Source organism: Mustela putorius, unplaced genomic scaffold (genome assembly GCF_011764305.1).
Source record: "Mustela putorius furo isolate JIRA1106 unplaced genomic scaffold, ASM1176430v1.1 tig00004041_pilon_pilon_pilon, whole genome shotgun sequence".
Classification (NCBI taxonomy): domain Eukaryota; kingdom Metazoa; phylum Chordata; class Mammalia; order Carnivora; family Mustelidae; genus Mustela; species Mustela putorius.
Window position 1 is genome coordinate 2,367,072 of NW_025422176.1, and position 26,713 is coordinate 2,393,784.

Below are 26,713 nucleotides of genomic sequence, written 5' to 3' on the forward strand. Positions count from 1 at the left end.
CTCATTTGAGCAGCCGATGCTAACCGTCCCAGCAAGAGTTACTCTCTAGCTCTGTGCTCTCTTATAGATATCAGGACTTTCCCTGTCCATTCTGTTAATGGTACTCCACAGCTCTTCAGTAGCAGCCCTGGCTTATAATCACATCCAGATCTGTCTGGCTGCAAAGCTGTGTTGTAGTGACAGCCTTGCTGTACTTCGGCAGCGTATCGGATGCTGTAGGTAAGGAGGAAGAGCCTGCAAACGCGATTTTTCTAGCACAGGTGACTAGAGCAGCACATTAGTATTGGAAATGATACAGACTTAAATCATGACGGTGAGTTAATACTACTCCCTCCCCCAGCCACGTGGGTTGGCCAGATCCCTTAACTTCCCTCGTCCCTCTCCTAAGCTGTAAAGTATGACTATTAGTGCCGAACCATATGGTTGCTTTGAGTATTAAATTAATGTGATGTTTTTAAGCACATAGCTTAGCCCCTGATATTTAGGTACTGAATGAATTCTCTTTCGTCAAACATTTATAGACCGGCCCGTCCTCTTCAGGAAAAAGAGTCTGGGTTAGACATATTACATGTAACACCAAGCAGTTAATTTGGCTTGAAGTTCATCTGAGAAATGAGGTTGGAGCAGTTACAATGAGTCATTGATATGTTTTTAAAAAATGTGATCAAAGCCTTAGGAGAGGTTACTTGCACAGTGAATGCTTGAGTACCTATTACAAACTAAACAGTGGTGGTATCATACCACCATTGGTCCATAAATAAAATGAACAGGGAAGCGGGCTTGTACATTTAGAAAATGATATGTTGAGTACCATTTTCAAAAATTGTGGAAGTGAAAGAAGAAAGCTGTTTTTGAAATGCAAACAATAGGAGTGTAAGAATGTTTCTCACAAATGGGTGTAGGTCCGAAATCCCGGAAGTATTATTGATGTGCATTCAGAGGAAGAGAAGGCCTGTGTGAGCATAGGAAGAAGTCTTCCACAAAGGCTGAGAAGGACAAATACCCTGCCTGTTCTGCAGAGGAGTTTACAAGGGGGCACTGCCTGCGTTCATGTGGAGGTGGGGATAGAAGCCAGGAGGGCGCAGCAGTCTCTGGCTGAGGTCTGGAATTGATGTGGCTAATGAAGGCAGAGCCCTCTGCAGGAAAACCACATTTGTGCTTTTGTCTTTTTTAAAAACATTTGTAAATCTTCACTTGCCAGCATATGTCACATATTTACATTAAAATACCTGTGTAGGTGCTATGAGGCATAGTAGCAGCTTGAGCCAATAAGAGACCATTAGGTGTTTTTGAACAAGGGAAGCCGCCTCAGACCATTTGGTCTGCCCTGACCTCTGAGGTTATTTACAACAGTAATAATCATAGTGATCCGGTAACTAACACTGTTGGGGTGCTTGCTGCAGCACACAGACTAACACATTCAGTCCTTGCCTTAATAGTAGAGATCAGTGAAGAGCAGTGTCATGTACATTGTAGAGAGCATGAGCGATAGTCCACAAACACCAGAGTTCTGTGTTGTGAATCACAGGTAGTTCCTAGCTGTGCCAACATAATTGTAACGTTTTATTTTTGTATTTGTGTTCCACTTTTTTGTTTCCTGAGCAAATACAAGTAGATTTGACATGTAGGTCAATACATGTAATACATACATACATAGATATTTACTTAAAATTTTCATGATGAAAGTGAGGGGGTGCAGTGCTGGATGCACCTCCTTGTCCTCACATAATTCGGTTCTTACTCATTCAGTCCAGTCAGGGAGCAGGGGTGGTCCCTAGATGAGAACTAGTACTTTATAAATCATAGGTCATAAGCTAAGCACCTTCCCAGGCTAGCATGTAAGTGACATAGAAGATGAAAAGGAGTGATGGGAACTGGGGTAAATATATTGTACCCCATCTGAATACCTTTATAAGCCATTAGAACCCTGCTCTGGTCAACCCAGACAACTCTGTGGGCTTAGCTGCCAGTTTGTGGCTCTACCTCAGATACTTAGTGATGCTTTTGATCAACATCAAGAATTCTCTTGGTCAGTTGATTTCTTAGAGCCTTAGGGTGTTGGGCTCTGTTACTGCCCAAATAACTCTTGAAGCTGAGGGGCTTACAGGGCTTCATGTAGTAGAGGATCTGGGGGACAGGGCACTCATACACCTAACAGGGCTGGCAGCAGTATTATTCTTATAGTCCAGAGTGTTCCAATCCACATTTTATCATCCAACTGACATGTACCCTAAAGCTAAAAGAATAGAGAGAAGCAAATACCCATATACCCCGCAACCAGATCCAATAGTTAATGTTTTCCCATCTTGACTTCACACTCACACTTCCCAGTCCTTCGTTCACCTTCCTCCTTGACTGGACATGTACACCTTCCCCATCATATGCACATTATATATGCCCACATATGCACATTCATTAGAATTCATTTTTAATACTTCCACAGGAAATTCCCTAAGAATAAGGAAAGTCTCCTATACAACCACGATACCATGATCCACCCTTAAGCAAAAGGGCAGACACATTCAGTAAATCCTGTAATAGATAGATTGTGTTCACATTTCCATTGGTTGTCCCAAGAATATCATTGTTTATAGTATGATACCATTTATATAAAATATAAAGCTTCTGTATTGCTTAGGGATAAGTTCAGATTTTGATTGGTTACCACTCAGTGACCCACTGGGGAAGGAAGGAGATGTGATCAGAGGAGTTTTCTCTATTAGTGTATTTCTTAAGGGGAGGAATATGTGGGTATTGTCTGTCTTACTCTTTATAGCCTTTACTGCATTTGAATTTTGCTTTGCTTTTTTTTTTTGAAAGAGCCTCAAGGACATTTGAGCTCTAATGGTGAATGACCAAGAAATGGGGCTGTTTTAATGGGGAGGAAAAAGTTAAAGTTCTCAGAGACATTTAAAGATGAAAATATTGTCCATTCACCTATGTTCTTTACTGTCTTTTCAGTGTTGTATCCATCCTTCCTGTCCTGGATCTTACTGTGTCTATAAGCATAGTTAACATTTGTATCATCTTAAAAAAAACAAACAAACCTCCAGTCTCTTGAAGACATTATAGAATTTCTCTCCTCTTCCTCCTTACAGAATAGTTTATGTTTTGCAGTCTCTAATACATGACTTCAGCCCTCTGTCATCTTGCTCCTGCTCACTTGACAAAACTAGATCTTACTAAGGTCATTGGTCTTGTGAATGTCAAATCCAGGCTTGTGATTTTCAGTTGTAGCTTTGGTAAAAAACCAGCCTTTTCCGTTTTCATGTTAGTAGACACCTACTTTTTTTTCTTACTGGATCACTTCTTCTTCCTTAAAGGTCTTTCATTCTTGTTCTTTTCTTTGAGTTGTTTTCACATTTTATTCCCTCCCATGACTTTGCTTCATCTCTCTCCCCAGGTTTAGGTTCATGCCTTCTGGATATCTTCAGCTGATGTCAGGCCCCTCAAACTCCACACATCCAAAATTGAGCTCCTCCTCTTACCACATACCGGTGTCATTTCCTGAGCTCTCTTGCTCAGAAGGTTGGCACACCTAGTCACCACCCATCTAGAAATCTTAAAATCATGTTTGAGTGGCTGGCCATCTCCATATCTCATAGGCCTCCGGTTTCTCATGATCTGCTGATTTCAACTCCACAATGTCTCTCAGCTCTCCTCGCTTGTGTGCACAGCCATCACCACACACCCAGTGAGGGCCCTCACCATCTGGTCTAGAGCAGCAGCCCCTAGATTGTCTTTTATGGCTGTCTCCCCACCAACCTCACTTCATCTGTTATGATCCATGCATTGCATTTGGTTGGTAATATTGCTTTTGTCGTATTTAATCTAGAACAGAGGATGGCTTGCAGCCCATTTCAGTCCAGTTTTATTGGAAGACTGCCACGCCCCCTCTTTTACATGTTGTCTTCAGCCGCTTTCAGGCGACAATGGCAGCGGTTGCCACAGAGACCATCTGGCTGGCAAAGCTGAAAATATTCACTAATTGGGCCTTTACAGAAAAAGTTGGCCAGCCCTGGACTTAGAGGCCAGAATCACTGAAAGAAACATTTTGACCTTTGTCACTGAGTGCTATTTGAAATTGTGCACATCAGGTTCTCTCATGTTCCCAAGTGATACTATGTCATACTTCCCAGAAATACTCCAAAACCAGAGTACATATACTTCTGAAGACTTCGCCCTTCTGGTGAGAATGAAAAGTTGTTAAGGCAGAAGGCTCATGTTTATTTTGTTTGTTACCTGCTATATATTTAATAAAAATAAATGAATCTTCCTGGACCTAAATTCTTCCTGAGCAGATTATACTGTTTCTTTACAAATCACTTGAATGATTGCCAGTCTTTGCTCTTTACCCACATATCCCCTTTGATCTTTGTGAATAGGCACTATGAAATGCACTATTCTTTCTGAGGTGTGGTGCTACAGCTGCCCCCAGTTCTCCTTAAATAATTTTGTGTGAGAGTGGAGCTGACGGATTTCCAGTGTTCTTTGGTAAGGCACAGTCTTCCAGCTCTTCATTTGCCTACATCAGTGCAGTGTGTAAAAATTTGTATTTTGTACCATGCTCAGTAAAACCCAACTGCCCCCTTTCCTCCCACCAGCCTGGGGCTTCTCAGTCTTACTGTTCCCTGGAAAAACTTAACAGGATTGTTAATTATGTTCCTCTATGTTTATCCTTTGGATCACTTGTGATGATGGGTTTTGGCTTCCTGTCTGTAAGGGAAACACCGAAATTTTTACCTCTCCCAATTCTGAAAGAATCTCTCTCTCTGAAGCATTTTAGTTGCGATCGCTGAGGAGTCGTCTTCTTTTCACAGCTTTAGTTAGACTGGGGTCTCCCCCGACCTCTGTGTGAGCTACACGTTTTTCATAACCAAAAGATTCTTGGTAGACATAGTTCTGGGTATAGCCTTTTAATTTTTGTGTTTTTGAAAGTATCGAGTAATTTTTAGATTGAAAATAGAATTTTAGCTAATAAATGCTGACGGTGTCTCTCATTTTCCCAAAATATGTAGGAATCTTTAGCAAAAGACAACCGTTCCCGTTCCCTCCAAACCAGGTCATGACCAGATTCTGAAAGAAATTTTTACTAACTTTAAAGGTGATAGAGTTTGGTTTGCAGAACGGATGCTGCTCTTTGCTGGGGTTTTTTTCTTGCTTGCTTCTGACGTATTCTGACATAAAATCACTTCGCAATTTGGGTAAGTAGTCAAATCTTTGTCATCTCTTTTGTGGTGTATCTCCTTTCATGCATAAAAAATTCTCAATCACTGCTAACTTCATAGTTTCATCTTTTAACACATTAATTAGATTTTTGATAAACTGTCTGATTTTAAGAAATCTTTTTAAAATATCAAATATTCCTTTTCTCCTACTGATGTAAAATACTAAAATTTGACATACACCTGGGTCTGTGCCTGCCTTCCTGTTGCGGTTGCGCTGAAGCTTAGCTGCTGGGGCAGTGCGGCCCTGGTTAGCTGTCGCCTGACGCTCCAGCACCTCACCCCCACCCCCAATCCCACTACTGAGATTTTCTCTTGTTCTTTCATGTTTTATGTGAATTTTTAAATCACTTTAACCAAGTTACAGAGTCTTGTTAGCAGTTTCTTATAATTGAATTAAACTTTAAGAAAGAATATTATTCTATCTTCCTATTCAGGTTTCTGTACTTAATCAACTTAATTAAGTTTCTGTACTTAATCAAGTTGTCTTCTGTGGCCTGCAATAAAACTTAATCATAGACGACTTCAAGTATTTCTGTTAGCTTTACTCCAAGTTGCTTTCTAGTTTTTGTGGCTGTTAGAGTTAGGATCTTTTCTCAGTTATATTTTCTCATCGACTACTTCTGGTATACAGGAAAACTATTGCATTTTACATGTGAATCATTTTGTTTCTTTGCCACTATCCTTACCTTTTTTCTGGGTCCTCTTTCATCAGCCAGTACTTCTAGCACAAGCCTGAGTACTAGTGTAGAGGGCAAGTACACCGCTTTTTCCCTGTTGGTATGAGAATGCTTCTGTTGTTTCACTGTTAAATTCTGGGACTTTCCTTTTGTGTGCAGTCTAGGTCGTTTTGTCTGACATTCCCAATCACACTTTCTTACTCCTGCTGGGTGGATGTGGCGAGAAACACTGGTATGTGTGAAAAAACAAAAAGTGGCAACAGGTACTTTTGCTCACATCTTTGAGGTGATGATGATGGTGATGGTGGCTTGATTGTTAGATCTGGAGAAATGTGGATGGATTTGGGACTTGGTGGTGTATACAGTAAGTGAGCATATGACCATATACAGTAAGTGAGCAAGAATAAATCTTAGGTTTTAGGAAACTTACTGAGATGAAGAAAACCATAAAGAAACAGGATCCCCCCCCCCCCAATTTGAGAAGAGGCATCTGTGGGGGAATTATCCAGGAGTTAGCATTCAACCGGTTTGAGATCCATAAGTAGAGATTTAAAGTAAGCAGGCTGTGTGATTTCTACATTTGTTCTTCATGAGGTAGACGTGGTAGAGTGAAAAATGTGATTTGGAGACAGGACTGAAGAAATCATGAGAGTCATCAATATATATTAATTAGTGAAGGTAACAGCCCTCATTTATTAAGTACCTAATTAGAATCAGATATTCAAAGCATTTTTAATTATTAACCACTTAGTTTTCCAGCAATTGTTGAGACAGGTGCTCTTACTATTATCACTTTACAGATGTGGAAACTAAGGAACAAAAAGATTGAAGATCTTGTCTGTGATCACAAGGAAACAGTAGAGCAGCCTTTAAATGTAAGCAGTCAGGCTGCAGAGTTTTGCTCTTAATCACTATAGCATAAACTGCCCCTTGTGGAGCCCTTCTTTGAAGCTCGCACTGAATTAAATACTTCACGTAGGACAGTACAGTTAACAGCTGAGTAAAGAGGTACTGTTGGTAGCCCTGTTCCGCAGAGCTTGAGTCATGGTGTCTGTGAGAGTTCCAGCCTTCGCAGCCACCTTGCTTGATTACCCATTGCTGAATTCTGCCTTCCTCCTGTGATTTGCTGTAACTTAACCTCTGGGCCTTGATTTCCCCATCTACAAAGTGAAGGGTGTATCTGCGCTCTAGGGTTGTTCCAAGGAGTCAGTGACAGAAATGCTCAGAAAACATGTGATCCGTGATCTGTGCTGAATGGTGTTGCTGGTGGTGCAGGTGCTGGCGTATTGGTTTGTTTTTACCCTGTGAGACAGACTGTTAGGTATCCTGTGTTTCTTGAGAAAAACCTTCTCACACGGGCACTGAAAGATGACAGACTTCATTTGGCAGCCTGAAACAGTGATTCCCAAACAGGGAGTGGAGATCAGAGTCTCTTATGGAACTTTAAGATTCATGTATTTGGTGAATTATGTATACACTTTTGGTCTCTCTCTAGTCCTTTTTTCTGCTCTTCTTTCTAGCTCATAGTGTTTTGCTGCTTGACAGTTGTGCTTTGAGAGAAAATGTTGCTAGATGAACCTGATTTTCCATATTAGCAGTATACCGGTAGTGAGTTCTATTTGTTTTCTGGGCCTTTAATCCCTGGTGGTTGGTTCCTTAGGTCTGGGATGTGACTTGAGCATATGTGTTATTTAAAATCACTATGTGGGATTCTGAGTACTGCTCTAGTCAGGAACTACAATATAAGCAACTCCCTAAAGACAGTTTAAATGCAGACATCTTATGCAGGTTAATATCTCTGAAGAACTTTTGAACCAGATCCTTAAACCGAATGAGAGAAATGAATCTGGGGAAGTGTTAGAAGCATGAGAACTGCCTGCCCCCTACCTGCAGGAAAACTACTAGATGATAATATATAGCAGTGAGCCCAAGATTATAGGATTCTCTGACTGTCATTAATGGTGTTTAGTGTCAGGACTTGATTTTTTAATCATCATAATTCTGTGATCTTTAAAACATGGCTATGAAGGTAAATTAAGAATTTTTAGGAAGGAGAATGCAGCTAAAAAAATTTGTACTTGTGTTGCAGTATTTCATGTTGAATAAAAACACTAATGAAAAGGAAATAAAATGGAAGAGGCTTTGTAGTTTTTATAAAAACTTGTTCTAATACTCAAAACAGTTGGCATGAAAAAGCTCCTCTAAGAATGGCAAGACAGGAAGGGATTTCTGATATATTTCTAATCCATGTAGTCACATTCGACCTGTTCACTTATCCTCACGCACGGCCTTCCCAGCCCCTTCTATTCCCATGTCAGGCCGCTAGGCTTGGGTTGCTTCGTTATCCTAATACGGTACTACCACCTAGTTCTTGCTCATACCAAAATTCTTTCACTTGCTGATAAATAGCAGTTTGTTCATTCAGCAGGTATCTGTTGAGAGGGGCTCTTACGTTCCAGGGACTGCCCTAGGCTCCTAGGATAGCAGCAGTGAACAAAAGAGCAAAATACCCTGCCCGTGTGGAATTACTGATTGGAAAAGAAAAGTTGGTAGCTGGGATATAAGTAGTGCCCTTGTAACCATACGGCCAAGTTAATGTCGAGGGACCACATACATTCATAACATATTTATCATCTTTTCAAATACTGCATAAACTTTTGTACTTCTCCTTTATTCTAGATATAAACCACAATACTTCAGGATCCCATTATGAAAATTCGCAGCGGGGACCTGGGTCTTCTCCGAGTGACTCTAGCACAAATTGTAAGAATGCTGTTGTAAACGACTCCCTTGAAAAAGAAGCATGGCCCTCAGTCCCTGGCAGTGATCCAGACTTGGCTTCAGAATGTATGGATGCTGATTCTGCCTCCAGTTCTGAATCAGAGAGAAACATCACTATCATGGCTTCAGGGAGCTCCGGCGGTGAAAAAGATGGCCTTCGGAATAGCACTGGACTTGGTTCCCAAAACAAGTTTGTGGTTGGTAGCAGCAGCAATAATGTGGGCCATGGAAGTAGTACTGGGCCATGGGGTTTTTCCCATGGAGCCATAATAAGCACATGTCAGGTCTCTGTGGATGCTCCTGAAAGCAAATCAGAAAGTAGCAACAATAGAATGAATGCTTGGGGCACTGTAAGTTCTTCATCAAATGGAGGGTTAAATCCAAGCACTTTGAATTCAGCTAGCAACCATGGTGCCTGGCCAGTATTAGACAACAGCGGACTTGCCCTCAAAGGGCCTGTAGGGAGCAGTAGTTCTGGCATCAATATTCAGTGCAGTACCATAGGCCAGATGCCTAACAATCAGAGTATTAACTCTAAAGTGGGTGGTTCTTCCACCCATGGTACTTGGGGAAGCCTTCAGGAAACTTGTGAATCTGAAGTAAGTGGTACACAGCAGGTTTCATTCAGTGGTCAACCTCAGAATATTACCACTGAGATGACTGGACCAAATAACACTACTAACTTTATGACCTCTAGTTTACCAAACTCCGGTTCAGTACAGAATAATGAACTGCCTAGTAATACAGGGGCCTGGCGTGTGAGCACAATGAATCATCCTCAGATACAGGCTCCGTCGGTTATGAATGGCACTTCCCTTTCTCACCTTAGCAATGGAGAGCCAAAAAGCGGAGGCTCTTACGGTACTACGTGGGGTGCCTATGGTTCTAATTACTCTGGAGACAAATGTTCCAGCCCTAACGGCCAAGCTAATGGTGACACTGTGAATGCAACTCTAATGCAGCCTGGCATAAATGGGCCTATGGGCACTAACTTTCAAGTGAACACAAATAAAGGAGGAGGCGTGTGGGAGTCTGGGGCAGCGAATTCCCAGAGTGCGTCGTGGGGAAGTGGAAATGGCGCAAATTCTGGAGGAAGTCGACGAGGATGGGGAACTCCCGCACAAAACACTGGCACTAATATACCCAGCGTGGAGTGGAGCAAACCGCCTAGCAATCAGCATTCCAATGACAGTGCAAATGGCCACGGTAAGAAGTTTACAAACGGATGGAAATCTACTGAGGAAGAGGATCAGGGTTCTGCCACATCTCAGACAAATGAGCAGAACAGTGTGTGGGCCAAAACAGGAGGTACAGTGGAGAGTGAAGGTAGTACAGAAAGCACTGGACGCCTCGAGGAGAAAGCAACTGGGGAAAGTCAGAGTAGAGATAGGAGAAAAATTGATCAGCACACATTACTCCAAAGCATCGTAAACAGAACTGACTTGGATCCACGTGTCCTCTCCAACTCTGGTTGGGGACAGACTCCTATTAAGCAGAATACTGCCTGGGATACAGAAACATCACCTAGAGGGGAAAGAAAGACTGACAATGGGACAGAGGCCTGGGGAAGCTCTGCAACACAGACTTTTAACTCAGGGGCATGTATAGAGAAGACTAGCCCTACTAGTAATGATACCTCATCTGTATCGGGGTGGGGAGATCCCAAACCTGCTCTGAGGTGGGGAGATTCCAAAGGCTCAAGCTGCCAGGGGGGATGGGAAGATGACTCTGCTGCTACAGGAACGGCCAAGAGCCATCCGTGGGGGAACAGCAAAGAAGGGAAGTCCGCATGCAATGATTCGCAAAAGAGCAAACAGGGATGGGGTGATGGACAAAAATCAAACCAAGGGTGGTCCGTTTCTGCTGGTGAAAACTGGGGGGAAACTTCAAGGAGTAACCATTGGGGTGAGGCTAATAAGAAATCTAGCTCAGGAGGTAGTGACAGTGACAGGTCCGTTTCTGGTTGGAACGAACTTGGTAAAACTAGTTCCTTTACTTGGGGAAATAACATAAATCCAAATAATTCATCAGGATGGGATGAATCTTCTAACCCTAATCCTTCCCAGGGATGGGGAGATCCTCCAAAGTCTAATCAGTCTCTAGGTTGGGGAGATTCGTCAAAGCCAGTCAGTTCTCCAGACTGGAACAAGCAACAAGACATTGTCGGGTCTTGGGGAATCCCCCCAGCTACAGGCAAACCTCCTGGTACCGGCTGGCTGGGAGGACCTATACCAGCCCCAACAAAAGAAGAAGAGCCCACAGGCTGGGAGGAACCATCCCCCGAATCCATACGTCGCAAAATGGAGATTGACGACGGAACTTCAGCTTGGGGAGATCCGAGCAAATACAACTACAAAAATGTGAACATGTGGAATAAAAACGTCCCAAATGGCAGCAGCCGCTCAGACCAGCAAGCACAGGTACACCAGCTGCTGCCGTCTGCAAGTGCCATCTCAAACAAAGAGGCAGGCAGTGGCTCCGGTAAGTTTCCGTGTGATGGAGTCTGACCGTGTTAGAAGATAGTTCACACTATTGTAAGCCTCATTTCAACGTACTGTGGCTACATTGGATTTGTTGAACAGAGTATTTGAATATGCACACCAAGAGCTTTCCCCCTCTAATCCAGGAGAAACTTCTAGGGAAGAAAATAGTAGACCGAGCATTTAACAACAGGGATCCGAGCTCTGCCTGCGGTCCCTGTTGGTTGTGAGTCTCCCTTCTCTGCTAGGAAGGCTTCAGAAGGTGGAGTCTGGAAAGTGCTATCCAGTGGGAGGGCCCTCCACTTCCTAGTTCTTCTGAGTCAAGCCATTACTTTTTGGTTTTGTTATTTGATTACAAATAACAAAATAAATAAGCATCCAGATAGAATACTCTCTAAATACCAAGTGCTATGTTTGGCCTTGGAAGGGATTTATTGAAGTAGGCATGAAATCCACGTCTAACTGTTAGTTAGACAGCGTGTATGTTTGTGTACTTAAAACTTTTGGTAATACCTTTCTGGCCTATTCCCACATATTCCCACTCTCATAACCAGAAGCTAATTCCTATCTATAGATTATCTTGACAATGGCATTTTCATTAAGTGTCATTGGAATGCATTGTTTGTTAATGATGTTTTATTGAGTAATAGTCCCTTTTCAGAGGTAGTGATAGGAGTGTTTTCATGAGCAAACCTTTCAGCATCCAGTCCCCCCCCCCCCCCGCAGGTATAGTTTATCGTATTAATTTAGATTTAATTCTTAGAAGAAACTGGTATGTGTCTAAGGGAAATCCTGTTTTGGTTCTGTTGAACAATGTTTATGGCTTTGCTTTGCACAACCTGATACCTCAGAATTTTTAAGGAGGATTGTCTAACACCTATAAAAATAAGATGCCTAGGTATGTCAGTCAGTCTTGTAGATATTTATTTATTTATTTATTTATGCCTCAGAACAGTGATGTTGAAAGGCTGCATGCACTTACCCAGCTTGATTACCTGCTTGGATTCAGTAGGTTTGGCTCAGAATGACTTGACTTTTCCAGAAATTAAATTTATCTTCAAAGGAGGAGGCTTGCTATTATTAAGGTCATTCTAAACAATCTGGTCTATACCCAGAGGGCAATTATGAAAGAAGAGATGGGAAAAAAAATTCACACCGTGTAGTTAAATTATGATAATGGGAAATGATTTGTCATCTTTGCATAAAACAGATCCCCCCCCCCTTTTTTTTTTTTGCCCATCACAGCATCATTATTTGATCTGTGAATGTGAAGGTCTTCATCTTTTGTTCCCTAAGTATTCCTTACTGCCCCTTATTCCACCGCACCACCCTACCATGTGCTGATGACTTCTTTTCCCATACTTTCTAAAGGCTGGGGTGAGCCCTGGGGGGAGCCTTCTACTCCAGCCACAACTGTGGATAATGGTACTTCAGCATGGGGTAAACCCATAGACAGTGGTCCCAGCTGGGGGGAGCCCATTGCTGCGGCATCCAGCACATCCACGTGGGGCTCCAGCTCTGTTGGTCCTCAAGCATTAAGCAAATCTGGTAAGTTCTTGATAATTCTCGGTAGCTATTTTGTCGCAGTGGTGGTCTCTTATTGTCTGTAATTAAATAATCAGATAATTTTTATATCATTGATAAATGTACCTGTGTCTCATTATACTAGATGATTCACTGTTTGCCTCTTTGAATTTATAACTTGGTTTGCTCTTTTCAGCTTTCTGAATTTCCTTATCTTTCCTTAGAACTGTGTTAATTGATAAGGATTCGCATGTATTCACTAAATCTAAGTTATATTTTATCAAATAAGATTACCTAGTCAACCAACTTTCATGTTATCCAACTTGAGAGACTGGATATATAATCATGTGAACACATATCCAAACTGTCTGGCTCAGGTTCCAGATTACTCCCTGAGTATTACAGAGAAAGTGAACAAAGTTCAGGAGTGACCTGATGCAACATTCGGATGAACATTGTCACTGTCCTTTAAGTTGTGTGTGGGGTACTCCATAGGAATTCCAAGGCTGAGTGTAGAGTTGAGATACTTTTCTGCTTATGACTTGTAACACTCTGTGGCTGTTGTCTTTGAAAATATCTATCAAAGTGAATTCTTTGAAATTTCCTCGATCCTCTCTGCCCTGTGTGTTGCCATCCAGATTGTTAAATGAGTATGAACAAGAAGGCCACCATTGTTCCACATTAGGAGTCTTCTGTTTGTAAAAAGTGAAGGAGATGTTTCATTGCTTTCTTTTTCTTTTCTTTTTTTTTTTTTAAAGTAGGCTCCGCACTCAGCGTGGAGCCAGTGTTGGGCTTGAACTCACGACCCTAAGATTAAGAACTGAGCTAAGATCAAGGGTCGGACACTTAAGTGACCAAGCCAAGCCACCCAGGCACCCCTGAAATTTTTGATTCAAAAAAACTTCTCAAAATTTTTTTTTCTTTCTTTGTTAGGCACGCCTGGCCAGTTTAGTTGGTAGACCATATGACTCTTGATCTCACGATTGTGGATTTGGGGCCCTTATTGGGTGTAGAGATTACTTTAAACAAAAAACATTGTTTAGTGGAACCTTCAACTCAGTATAAAACATGCATTCTACCATGTAGATTTGGGAAGGGAAATAAAAGTGGTTTTTTTGTTCTTTTTTTTTTTTTTTTTTTTTAATTCCCCAGCCCCCTTAATGAGTGCTCATCCTCCAGAAAGAATTGTTTGATTAAAGCATGTTTTTCTTTATATCAAAAATCCACAATCAGGGCCAAAATCTATGCAAGATGGCTGGTGTGGTGATGATATGCCATTGCCTGGAAATCGCCCCACTGGCTGGGAAGAGGAAGAGGATGTAGAGATTGGAATGTGGAATAGTAATTCATCTCAAGAGCTTAACTCATCTTTAAATTGGCCACCATATACAAAGAAAATGTCATCGAAGGTAAACATTTCAAGGGCAAAGCTCTTGAAACTTTAAATTCCACAGGTAGTGTACCCTCAGAAAATTAGTGTTCTTCCTGCCCATTTATGGCAATCAGTACAGTGTAGGCAGTCCCCAACTTAGTTATAGCCTCTTGTATGGGCAGCCACCTAGGAAACGGAAGACCGCAGGAACTTCCTTTCTCCCCACTGCTATAGCTTGGGATTTCTCTCCTCCTCCCCTTCCATCAGTGCTGCCTGGGACAACCCCCCACTCCAGGGTGGTGCCTGCAGTGGTGGGGGTGAAGAGAAGGGCAGATCTCCGAGTTGACTCTCCGTTGGCGCTGCCAGTTCATCTCCCATTCCACCTCACCTGCAGTCCTGACCTCCCCTTTATCCAGAATAACCATCTTTTTCATCCCCCATCCGTAGCCCTCCCCCTCCCCCGGAAGGTCCTGTGACAAATATCCCTAGGAATGAGCAGAGTTTGATTTTTCTCTGATATGCGGACAGATCTTATTCCCAGACCTGCTGGTGCATCAGAGCCCTATGGCGTTCTTTACAAGTACGGCTTCCTGTACCCCAGGCCTCCTACAGTTCTGGAAATCGGACCCCAGATGTCTCTGATGCAGAGCCAGAGCTGAGAAGCACTGACGTAGAACACTGGTTCTTAACACGTGCTGTTGGATGCTGGTGTCAGCTTCTTTTGGGAACCATTTTCAGAATATGTGCCCAGGCCCCCAGGCGGTTCTCCCTACCCCACCCTGTTTGAGAACCGCTCGCCCCCTTCTCCCCCACCCCCTGACCTTAGAGGTCAAATATCCAGTAGTTCCACTAGCTGCCTACCAGGGTCCCTCCCTTTTAATCCTGGGATTCTCAGTCTAGGGCCTACCATTTTCATTTAAAAATATGTTTCATGTGGCTGAATTTGCCCATTGCCTCTCCATATAGCTTTTGAATTGCTTTCCCATATTTTACATAAGCCATTTGATCCTCATGACCTTCCGAGGTAGAATACCAATGAGGAATTTGAGACCGGAAAAGGTGGTGACTTGCCCAGAGATGCTTAACTAGTAAGTGACAGAGCAAGGACTTCAGTTTAGGTCTTCCGATTCCAAACCCTGTGTTCTTCCCACTGGACCATGCTGTTTTGTGACTTTGTCTTTCCTTACAGGGTCTGAGTGGCAAAAAAAGGAGAAGGGAAAGGGTGTGTAGCCTTTTTACTCTTTCTCCTTTGTTTCTGCTAGTAAAAATCTTTTAGAAAGCAACTGCAAACACTTATTTAGCCTCTGCTGTGTGCCAGGTACTGTGCTTGGTGCTGGGGATTCAAAAACACTAGGAAATGAGCTGCACCCTCGAGGAGCTCAGAGTCTAGTGTGGGGCTGTAGGAGAGGGCCGAGGAGTGACCGCTTGAGTTTGGAACATGCCTGTGGGTGGGGTGTGCCAGGGAAATAGTAGCCTGACTAGTAGCCTGTAGAACTTCTGGAAAGAGGTAGCAAGAGATCTGGCTCTGTAGTTAGATTAAGGGCAGATATGGGACTGCTGGATGGCTCAGTGGGTTAAGGCAGTATGGGACTGCTGGATGGCTCAGTGGGTTAAGCCTCTGCCTTCAGCTCAGGTCATGATCTCAGGGTCCTGGAATCGAGCCCCACATCGGGCTCTCTGCTCAGCAGGGAGCCTGCTTCCCCCTGTCTCTCTGCCTGCCTCTCTGCCTACTTGTGATCTCACTCTGTCAAGTAAATAAATAAAAATAAAATCTTAAAAAAAAAAAAAAAAGATTAAGGGCAGATAGTAAAGTCTTTTCCTTATCATGCCAAAGAATTTGAACTTTATTCTGTATAAAATATAGAGCCAGTGAAATTGCATAGAAGGCAACATGAGTTGGTTTTTTGTTTTTGTTTTTGTTTTAATTACTTTCTTTAAAGAAAGCTGACCAGTGATTCTATGAAAGACAATTGGCACAGAGGAGAGACCAGAGTTGGGGGATCTCAGTCAGGAAGCTTCTGCATTCATTCAGGTGAAAAGTGAGGGCCTGCATTGGGAAGCCAGAGTGGATGTGTAGTGCAAGGGACTGATTGGAGAGGCATTTCAGAATCGAAGGGACAGAAGGCCTCAGCAGCCGTTGAGGCGCGGGGGCGGGGGTAGGGGACAGAGGAATCAAGGATGACTTCAGAAACCGGGGCGAGGGTTAGGTGCTTGCTTCAGAGACCTGCGCTTGGGAGGGGGAAGAAGCTGTGTTCTGTCCCATGGTCGGAAGGAACAGGCGGTAGCAATGGGAGAGGGGAATTAAGGTGACACACCGAGAGTGGCTGGCCCCGTGATCCCTGTGGCATCTAGCCTCCTGTCAGCCAGGCTCATCATCAAGGACCATATTCCCTCAAAACATGTCTCAAAATCATTTCTGTACTGCCCATGCCCAGCCAGCCTTGGCAGCCAGCACCAGGGCTGGCGGTGGGGGGATCCCCAGCCTCAGCTGCCGCTGGGGTACTATGTTCCTCAGCAACACAAATTAAAATTTTAAAATAGCTTTTCATTTGGAAACATGGGATGCTTTTCCAGTACAGTGCTCATAGCATAATTAAATGACTGGTTACATTGGCTTCTTTGGACTAACCTATGGAACCTAACAACTACTTTGACTTTAGTGTGGTGTCAGAACTCCACAAATCCAGATTGTTGAAGTACTTAGAGCACAATCCAGTTGTAAACTGGAAACTGTGATGAGCCATTCTCATTATTCTGAGGATCTTTTTTCTTTTTGTGGGTCATCAAGGCCCTTTGCTTCCGTCTTTTCCTTCTGACTACTTGCCTTTAGAGATTTCTCTGTACATTACAGCTCTACCAGAGGACTGCAGCAAAGGAAGTTGAAAATCAAATAAGTTGATTTGTAATTGTTAACAACTCTGCTAAGAGTTTGTTGGAGGAGAATTTAATTGGCTAAAAATGAGAGTTGGGAATTGTCTTGAAGTTTTTATTAATCCATCACTGTGCTCAGATCAATAGAGGTGGCCATGGTAGCTTTCTACTCTTTTGTTTTCCAAAGGGAACCATGAAAGGTGGAAACAAACAAGAAGAAGCTTGGATAAATCCATTCGTTAAACAGTTTTCAAATATCAGTTTTTCGGTAAGTGTATTTTCCTAGCAGCCCCCTCCCCTTTTAATGGTGGTCTGTAAATTTACTCTAAGTACGGTTTTTTGGTTTTCTTAACAAGTTACTACTGTCTTTCAGTTGTATGCATGTGCTGGAGGTTAGAGTAGAATTGGCCTTGAAGCCGCCTTTATTTTTATAATTTTAGCTAAAAATATTGATCACATCTTATTTTGAAAATTTTTTCTTATTACGCAGTGAAAAGACTTTCAGTCCTTGATTTTTGACAAATAGTGAAGTAAAGTACAAAATTTCATCTTTAATTTATTTTCATTGATAAATTAAGACCTGCTAACACACTGTGTTTTCTCACTTCAGAGAGACTCACCAGAAGAAAATGTACAGAGCAATAAGATGGATCTTTCCGGAGGTAGGAAAAAGTTAAATCCATTGGGGTTCGTATTTATCGTAGAGGGACAAATGTTTCTGTGATGTCATGGTTCTAAGTAAGCACTGACCTGGACCAAGAGAGTGGAGATCTGAGTTCTTGTCGCAGCATTCCTGTGCTCTTAGCACACTAGAGTGCGGTGGTGTATGAGTGGACTGCCTTCAAAGTACAAGCCACTGTGCAGGTCTAAGGTCATCATGATTGTAGTCTGTGATGATCTCAGATCTAGTCTGATCAAAAAGGTGTTATCCAGGTTGTGTGATAGACTCTTAGTAATTTATCAAACCGTAGGTGCAAAGGCCCAGATCATATGACAGAGACAAGTTGAACCAGGCTGGAGAAATGGAAGTAGTTCCATGTAATAGAAGAAGAAATATAAATTAATCGTGGTGGTGGGAGTGTGGTCGATGAGAGAAGCTTCGACTAGGGGAGGGTGTTAGAATATGAGGACGGTGCTAAATCATGAGGAGGTGGGGGCTTTGAACTTCATTCTGGAGGTATGGAATTAAGTAATTTTAAATAATAGGACAATGACATGATTGGGATTTATGTTTTTAAAAAAATGTGGCTACAGGTTGAAAAGATCCTAGGACAGAAGAGATTGGTGGCAGAAGACTGAGAAAAAGATACTAAAAGTATCAAAAGTGGTTCGAGATTTGTTGCAGTAGCCAGTGATGATTTCAAAGCTCTAAATAAGATAGTAGGTGGGAAGGCTCTTTATTCAGTGAAGATGAAGGAATTAGGATCAACAAAGTTGAGAACCAATCTGAACCAATTCATTGTGGGAGTTGGGGGAGTGGGTGTGGTGAAAGCTGATTTCCAGCTTGCTTTCTTGCTTACTTTCAAGATTTTATTTATTTGAGAGAGAGAGAAAGAAACAGAAGGAGCAGGGGGAGGGAGAGATTTCCAGCTTCCTTGACTGGACCCTTTAGTAGGTGGTAGTGTTACTCTGTCAGTCCAGTTCTAGACAGGAGAGAGAATTACACAGCGATTTGAGCAGGAAGGTTTATTAATATAAATATGAAGAATTACTCTCATAGTAAAGTTTCGACTAGTAAGAAGTAAAGGGACCACAAAAGAAGATAGAGTAGCAGAGGTAAGGAGAGATCACTAACTTTAGGACAGAGAGAGTGTGCATCTGAGCCAGGGCTGAGATCCAGACCCTGGGACCTGGCCCTCTGCTCACCACATGGCAGAGATGTCACTGTGGTGCCACACTAGAACCACAGGATATCTGTCTTCTGGGGAGGTGTCTCACTTGAGCTCTGCTACAGAACTGCCACAGTGGATGCTGGTGGGAGCAGTAAGCCTGGCAGGGGCATGTGTCTGGGGCAGCTGCCTGTGCTGCAGTAGAGAGCATTGGGGCCTGGGAGGCACCATCGGTCTTCTGGTGGTGTCTCCTGCGGCCTCTGCCGACAGAGCTGCAGTGTCAGCTGGCAAAGGGAAAAACAGGTAAAGGGTCTAGATCCCTTTATTTCTGGGGAGAAGTGAGAGCTGAGAGGCAGTGGGTTGATGATTGGTACAGTTCACCCCACCCTGTGTCCACCCATCTTCTGTACACATCCTTGTGCACACACTTCCGTTCCAGTGTAGTGGCAAAGCGACTGTCTCTCTTCTTAGCGAGGCACAGCTTTCTTTCCTACAGGTGAGGAAGTCTGCCCTTCCCTTCAGGTTGAGATAGACATAGTCCCAAGAGTTGTTGCATTTATTATTGGCTGCTCAAAGTCAGTCACAATTGAGACTGAAGGACTCCGTTGTAAAGTTAACTTTCAGTGTCTTGTGAATAAAATATAAATGGGAAAGAGAAGAACTGGTCAGCCTCTACGAGCACACTCGTGTAACGAGCCATAGAAAGCATGCAGAGCGAGTCCTGCCCACGTTTCTGTCATGGTCCAAGTGGTGGTTGGTGTGCATGGCTTCTTTCTTGCGGCACCCATTCCTGCTGCCTCAGCACCCTGTGTTCTGCTGGTCCAGTGACCCAAACCTCTGTTCCCAGAGGGTCTGAGCCCTTATTTATGTGCCTTTTCTTGATTGCTGTAGTTTTTAGTTAACCTTTACTAGTGGGCCTGGAAATACTGAAGAGCGCCCCCCCCCCCGAAAACCCCTGGATTCGAATCCTTGTGGCCTTCATTTTATATTAGAAAACCCATTTCCCCTTGGTGATCAGAATCAATCATGCCAGCCAATACACAAGCTCTTTTTTGCCTGTGGTTCTGTGGCACAGGAAGGCAAAATGTCCAGGTGTAGTGTTCATCTTATAATTCAGCTGCCTGATGTGTGTCCTGGTAGAACCATTTTGTCTCTTGAGATCTCCAAACCTGCAGAGTTGCCAGACCAGGAAGCAAGAATTCTCTGAGTGGTTTATGAGGTATAATAGTGAGAGAAGCCACTCTCATTCTCACCTTTTGATTTCCAGACCTCTATATTCTGGCAATGAGGAAGACACTGTGTCCTGTGAGGCAGAAGCCTATTCCCCTTCTCTCTCTTTTTAAGATTTGTTTATTTGAGAGAGAGAACACGAGCAGGAAGGATAGAGGGAGAGAAAAACTCAAGCAGACTCCAAGATAAGCACATAACCTGGCATGGGGCTCGATCTCACAAACCTGAGATCGTGACCTGAACTAAACTCAAAGGTCAGACGCCTAACCAACTGTACCACCCAGGTGCCTGTCCTTTGAGGATGCTGTCCCCTGACTTGCTTTGTAATCAGTTCTGCCCATCAGTTTGGCTAGCTACTTTTGGGTGATGATGTGTGCAGTCAGACCAGTTGATCCTGTGGACACGATCCCTTCACTGTCCTCCTTTTGCTGGGGAGTGAGTTGCTTGATTAGGCGCAGTGCTGTGAGAATTAAGCCTTCTGCAAGACCACGGGTGGCAGAAGCATTACAGCCGGGAAAAGCAAATTCATACCCAGAATATGGGTGTGTTTCTGTGAGGCCAGTGCTCTGCCTTCTCCTTGGCTCACCGAATGGCAGAGAAGTTGCTGTGCTGCTGTGCTGGTGGGACTTGCTGGAAATCTGCCCTCTAGGGTGCTGAGCAAAGCTGTTCATAGAGAGGTGTCTCAAGGTTTTGAGGTATGTGGAAATGCTGGGAGACGCTGGCCAGGGGTTGTGGCTGAGCACCCTGCACTGCAGGAATGGGGCAGTGGAGAAGCAGCCAGGTGAACATTGAACTTCCTCCCTCAGTGGCTCTCCAGCGCCCTCTACTGACAAAGCCTGGCAAAAGAAAAATGTAAAGAGCCCAGATGTGCTTTTCACTCAGCAGTCAAAAAGGGTGACTTTGGAGCTGAGAGCCATTAAAGCAATCAATAAGTGGCCATTATTAGAGATAGGAAATCTGTAGGAATAACAGGTTCGGTTGACAAGAAATTGAGTTTAAAATTTCAGAGAAGTCAAAATGAGGAGAGTAATGGACAGGAAAACAGAGAGGGGAAAATGGGTACCAGTCTGTCTTCAGTTTCTTTGTCTGCTAAATGGAGGTGACAATAGTAGTGTTACCAGCATTAAATTCGAACACGCATTTTAAACAGTGCCTGGCACATAGTGGGCATCTATCCAGTGGTGCTTTGTCTTGGCTGTTTTTGTTATTTGTATCTGGGAACTATGTTTTTATTACTAAATTAAGCAGATTAAAGATGACCGAAGAAGTCTTAACCATCTTAGTACTGGTCTGTTTTCAAGTTAATTGATTCAGTAAAATAACAGTATCTGCTAAACCCAACTTTACTTCTGGGCATGCCAAATTTATTGAATGCATTTTTTACATGTTCTTGTCAAGGCAGAAGTCATGTCAGGGAGTGAATATTTTGCTTTCTGCTATAAATTTATCTGAAACCCATGAGATTGTTTTCCCACATAGTAACATAGTTTCCTGTATTTCTTAGGAATGTTACAGGACAAACGAATGGAGATAGATAAACATAGCCTAAATATTGGTGATTACAATCGAACGGTCGGGAAAGGCCCTGGTTCTCGGCCTCAGATTTCCAAAGAGTCTTCCATGGAGCGCAGCCCTTACTTTGATAAGGTAAGTTGTTCGTTTTGTTTTGTTTTGTTTTGTTTTACCCCTGTGGCTGATAAACCAGTACACTTAATAGCATAATTTTCTCATCAGTGGTTTAGGGCATTTAATATAAAGTACTGTAATCTGGTGCTATTACTGGATTCTTAGTTCATTCTCCTCTTTATGTTTCAGTTTAGCATAGGGATTGCATTTGTATTTTCTTCTTAATCCCGTAAAATATGTCTGGTTCTTTTCATGTACTCTAGAATTAACACTAATCTCTTCTGTTTTCTACCCGTTTCCTGTTGGTGCTGCAATGTCACGTGACTTCTCTTCTGTTCCTGCAATGATTTCTCCCTTCTGCTTGTTTGCTTGGCTGGTGTTGCACATCTTTCTGTCTGTCCACTCAGGATGGCATTGTAGCAGATGAATCCCAAAACATGCAGTTTATGTCCAGTCAAAGCATGAAGCTTCCCCCTTCAAATAGTGCACTACCTAACCAGGCCCTTGGCTCCATAGCAGGGCTGGGTATGCAAAACTTGAATTCTGTTAGACAGGTAAGTCCACGTGTATATTTTAGGCTCTCTGTTGAATGATTTATATAAGTAATGAGATCTCTCTCACATGTAGTTACTGTGTTTAAATCAATAATACAGTGTAGTGTTGGGATGTCTGCCCCTGAAGAATCCCACTGGTATTCTTTCACTGTTGCTTCCTTTTGTAGAATGGCAATCCCAGTATGTTCGGTGTTGGAAACACAGCAGCACAACCCCGGGGCATGCAGCAGCCTCCAGCACAACCTCTTAGTTCATCTCAGCCTAATCTCCGTGCTCAAGTGCCTCCTCCATTACTCTCCCCTCAGGTAGTCACTCGGGCCCTCCTCTCTTCTCTTGACCTGCAGAAACTTCATATTTGAATGAGGCGGCTAATGGCTCGTCCTTGTGTCTTTGAGGTGCAGCTAATTCAGCACCAGCTGTCCTTACAGAAGGATGTGGGCAGGGTAAAGAAAATGAGTCCAAGTTAAATGAAACCTAAAGTTTACCATTCCCTTCCGTAAAACACCTTAAGGAGAGCAGGACAATAGCAAAGTCAATGGGTTGGTTTAAGATCATCTTTTAGTTAACCCAGGGAAGTATATATGAACAGTAAAGCAAAAGAAGACAGAACATTACCAGCCCTCCAAGTAAATAGTCCACAGATTTAATTATTCTATTGACAGTTCAGAATACACCGTACATTTAGTTAGTTTTGACCTATTTGATCAAGATTATTAACTTGTCGTTGTGATCCTAAGGTTCCAGTTTCATTGCTGAAGTATGCACCAAACAACGGTGGCCTGAATCCGCTCTTTGGCCCTCAACAGGTAGCCATGCTGAACCAGCTATCCCAACTAAACCAGCTTTCTCAGATCTCCCAATTACAGGTAAGTAGAGGAACAGCCTTAGTCCTGTACGTTTATTGGGTGTCAGCCATGTATAGGAAGTGTTGCAGCAAACAGAGTCGGCGCTATGGCCCTCAGGGAGCTTATGGTCTGTGGGTGAGGACAGACCATGACCTCGAAGGACGGATGCTCTGTGAGGACCCCCAGCCAGGTCTGAAGGGGAGGCAGGGGTAGGGTGACTGGGGAAAATGTCCCTGATGAAGTACAAGTTTATATTGAACAAGAGACCGGATTCTACGGTGGCTTGAGGCCAGGAGTCCCAGGGAGAGGTGACGCCAGATGAGGCTACACTGTAGGTGTGTGCATCCGCGGCAGTCACCTGAAGCTCGCAGCTCTCTGACGCCGAGACGCTGACAGCCTTTTCACCTTCTTCCTCCAGCGATTGTTAGCGCAGCAGCAAAGGGCCCAGAGTCAGAGAAGCGTGCCTTCTGGGAACCGGCAGCAGCAAGACCAGCAGGTAGATGACATCTGTAATCTGAACTCATTGCAGTAGAATTGTAACGAGATGCGAAATGCCTTTATTAAAATAGAGTGGAATACGTGGTTGGTTAAGTCTCCTGTTTGCCTAAAAGTCCTCTTAACTGATATGCAGCTGATTGTTCAACTTCCTGCCTAGGAGGAGGAGTGAATTTGGCAGTGAGGAGGAATATGTGGCTGTCTGGGAAGCCTTTCTGTCCACCGTGTTTCCCAATCATCTCTTTGTTTCTAGGGTCGACCTCTTAGCGTGCAGCAGCAGATGATGCAGCAGTCCCGGCAACTCGATCCCAGCCTGTTGGCAAAGCAGCAGACCCCGCCATCTCAGCAGCAGCCACTCCATCAGCCAGCCATGAAATCTTTCCTCGAGAATGTCATGCCCCACACTACACCCGAGCTGCAAAAAGGGCCATCACCAATAAATGCTTTCAGCAACTTCCCGATAGGTAGGTTTCTCGTTGCCCTGAACATTCAGGTGATGCTCGGGGCCCCTGGCTTACTGTCTCTGCTCCTTGAGAGGCACAGTTTTGTCCCCTCGGGAAAACCATGCCGGCCCTGGGACCCATTCCTCTCCAAGAGCTGCTTTGCCTCTTGCCGGTTCAGTAGTCTTGTTTCACGGAAGGCCTCTTTCCATGTAAAAAAACGACACTGATTCCAAACCCCCTGCTCTTTCACAGTGGGTTAGAATAAACATGAAGTTGCTCTGAAGCCCCAGGTAGCTTCATCGTAGGGTAGAAGAGGGAAGGTTAGCAGTAACCACGTGCCAGAGATGCACTGAGCCGCGCTGCTCTGCAGGGACAGCTGGGAACAGTTACATCTCTGCTTTCAGAACCTGGAATTGCGATTCTCACCTACATAGTGTGGGATGGTCTCTGGTCTGCGTGGAGAAAATCACGGCTAGAGGAGGATTGCCTTGGTCGCCCCTGCAGTTGCTCCCTCTTTCCTTTCTTCGCTCTGTCCCCAGGCATTATTCCCTCTGGAAATATCAGGCCTGAATGTTTTCTTCTTCTTTGAGTCTCTTTTCTCCTTTGTGCCTTTGATTCTATTTTTTTTTTTTTTTTTTTTTTTAAAGATTTTATTTATTTATTTGACAGAGAGAAATCACAAGTAGATGGAGAGGCAGGCAGAGAGAGAGAGAGGGAAGCAGGCTCTCTGCTGAGCAGAGAGCCTGATGCGGGACTCGATCCCAGGACTCTGAGATCATGACCTGAGCCGAAGGCAGCGGCTTAACCCACTGAGCCACCCAGGCGCCCCCCTTTGATTCTATTTTGAGCCTTGATCATACCCTCTTCATTTTGCTTTTTCTTTCTGTCTTTTCCTATAACTGTGTTTTCTTGTAAACCAGCTTGGTTGGTTGCTGGCCCAACTGGGTCCAAGACAGTTGGTTTGCATGTTCCGGGCTGTGGGCAGGGCCTGGAGCCTGCTATTAATTCACTCTGGCTGGACAGTACACATTTTGGCTCTCCCTGGTATTGCTGTGGACTCTCAGCTAGGATGTGGGTTGCACTTTGAGTCCTTGGAGTGGTTAGCAATCTCATTAGGTTTCTGGAAGCAGTTCCCTTGCCAGTTACCAATGTAGATAAATACCTTAGAATTTATCTAGATTGTGATCCCAGAGACAATAGTAGTGTGGTGAAAGAATACTCAAGTACACTGAGACATTGTGATCTTACCAGTGAAGGGAAGTAACTCTTGCTGTTGCATACTAGACATACAGATTGGGCCATTGAGGAGGTAAGTTTCTAAATATGGGATTTCCTGTTCTGACTGGCTTTATAGAGATACTTCTCCTGGGGTGCCTGGGTGAACACGTGCCCCCCCCCCCATAAATAAATACAAATCTTTAAAAAAAAAAAAAAAAACCTACTTCTTGGTTAAGAAGTCTGCTGAACCTGTACAAACACAGTATGGTTGTCTAAATCAGGTATTGGCAAACTAGAGCCTGTTGACCAAATTTGGCCAGCTGGCTGGTTCTGTAAATAAAGTTTTATTGGAACACAGCCTTGCTCTTTTGTTAATGTGTTATTTTGTGGCAGCTTTTTTGCTACAACAGAGTTACGTAGAGACACTGAGACCTTGTGCCCCACAGAGCCTGAAATCGTTACTGTCTGAACCTTCACAGGTTCACAGAAAAATTTGCCAAGTCTTGGGTTTAGCTAAGGAGTCCAGAGAGCAGCAAATATAATTGTTCTCTCCAAAAATAAGGGATGATATTAGAGAATTCACACTGTTAAAGTTTTTAAGATTGAATGACCTGTTATCAATCACATGGACTGTCATGAAACCCAAGTATTAAAAACTATTTGTTTTGAAATTTAGAATAGGAACAGCGTGGCTGTGTGTTAAACAAAGATTCTGGTTCCCACTGGAGTCTTTTTGTAACAGGCATCTCAGATGATTCTGATATTGACGGTCCTTGGATTAAACTTAAGAAACCCTGGCTTAATAAGGTCAGTTTTCTGACCAGAATATCTAAGATGGAAATTCCATCCTTGTTCCAAGAGGGTATCTGAATCTGATGTGTGTCATCAGCAAAGTTCAAGGAAATTGTGCTTTGAGATACGAGAGTCTCACCCTTAAGTACAGTTGCTAGAGCAAGACATTTTTACTTTCAAGTGACAGTGTCTTTTGTCTGGCCAGTCGAAAATTGTTGTTTACAAGCAAAAGATAACAACTGAAAGTGTTTATTAATATTTCTTCATGCATGGTGCTCTTGGGGGATAGCTAAAGAGATCTATTTTAGGGGCGCCTGGGTGGTTGGTCGAGTGTCTGACTCTTGGTTTTGGCTCAGGTCAGGTTCTCAGGATTGTGAGATAGAGCCCGGTGTTGGGCTCCGTGCTAGGCATGGAGGCTGCTTGAGATTCTCTCTCCTCCTGCCTCCCTGCCCCGGCCTCCTCTGTGCATGTACTGTCTTGCTCTAATACATAAATAACTCTTTTTAAAAAAAATCTTTTATTGGAGATAAGCTTTAATAATTGGCTTCCTTTAAATTATCTCTTCTTTTATCAAGGAATTTTTAAATTACCAAAATTATATGAAGAAATGGTTTTCCACAGTTGACACAGTTGTGGTTTTAACAGTTTGATGGTTTGAAAACATTGGGTTATTGAATAGTAGACTAGCTGTTAAGGATTTTTATTTGTTGCTCTCTGATAATGTAGCCACGGCTCTTCTCTCTGTGTT

At 43.4% G+C, this 26,713-nt stretch overlaps 1 protein-coding gene across 10 annotated transcripts in view; it reads left to right on the forward strand.

Moving 5' to 3' along the window:
* Positions 1 to 26,713, forward strand: part of TNRC6A (trinucleotide repeat containing adaptor 6A) — a 103,304-nt gene that overhangs the window by 57,778 nt on the left and 18,813 nt on the right. For 8 of the 10 annotated variants that reach the window (XR_001177234.2, XM_013048885.2, XM_013048890.2 and 5 more), the window contains 12 exons: positions 8,585 to 11,167; positions 12,538 to 12,714; positions 13,924 to 14,099; positions 15,252 to 15,284; positions 17,121 to 17,201; positions 17,544 to 17,595; positions 21,497 to 21,639; positions 22,026 to 22,172; positions 22,340 to 22,477; positions 22,910 to 23,038; positions 23,436 to 23,513; positions 23,766 to 23,976. Coding sequence is in view for 9 of the 10 variants with exons in the window: in XM_013048885.2 (XP_012904339.1) it covers positions 8,585 to 11,167; positions 12,538 to 12,714; positions 13,924 to 14,099; positions 15,252 to 15,284; positions 17,121 to 17,201; positions 17,544 to 17,595; positions 21,497 to 21,639; positions 22,026 to 22,172; positions 22,340 to 22,477; positions 22,910 to 23,038; positions 23,436 to 23,513; positions 23,766 to 23,976 (3,948 nt within the window). In the remaining variant the exon portion in view is untranslated. The remainder of the gene's footprint in view (positions 1 to 8,584; positions 11,168 to 12,537; positions 12,715 to 13,923; positions 14,100 to 15,251; positions 15,285 to 17,120; positions 17,202 to 17,543; positions 17,596 to 21,496; positions 21,640 to 22,025; positions 22,173 to 22,339; positions 22,478 to 22,909; positions 23,039 to 23,435; positions 23,514 to 23,765; positions 23,977 to 26,713) is intronic. The other 2 variants (XM_013048887.2, XM_013048891.2) reach the window with 2 other exon arrangements.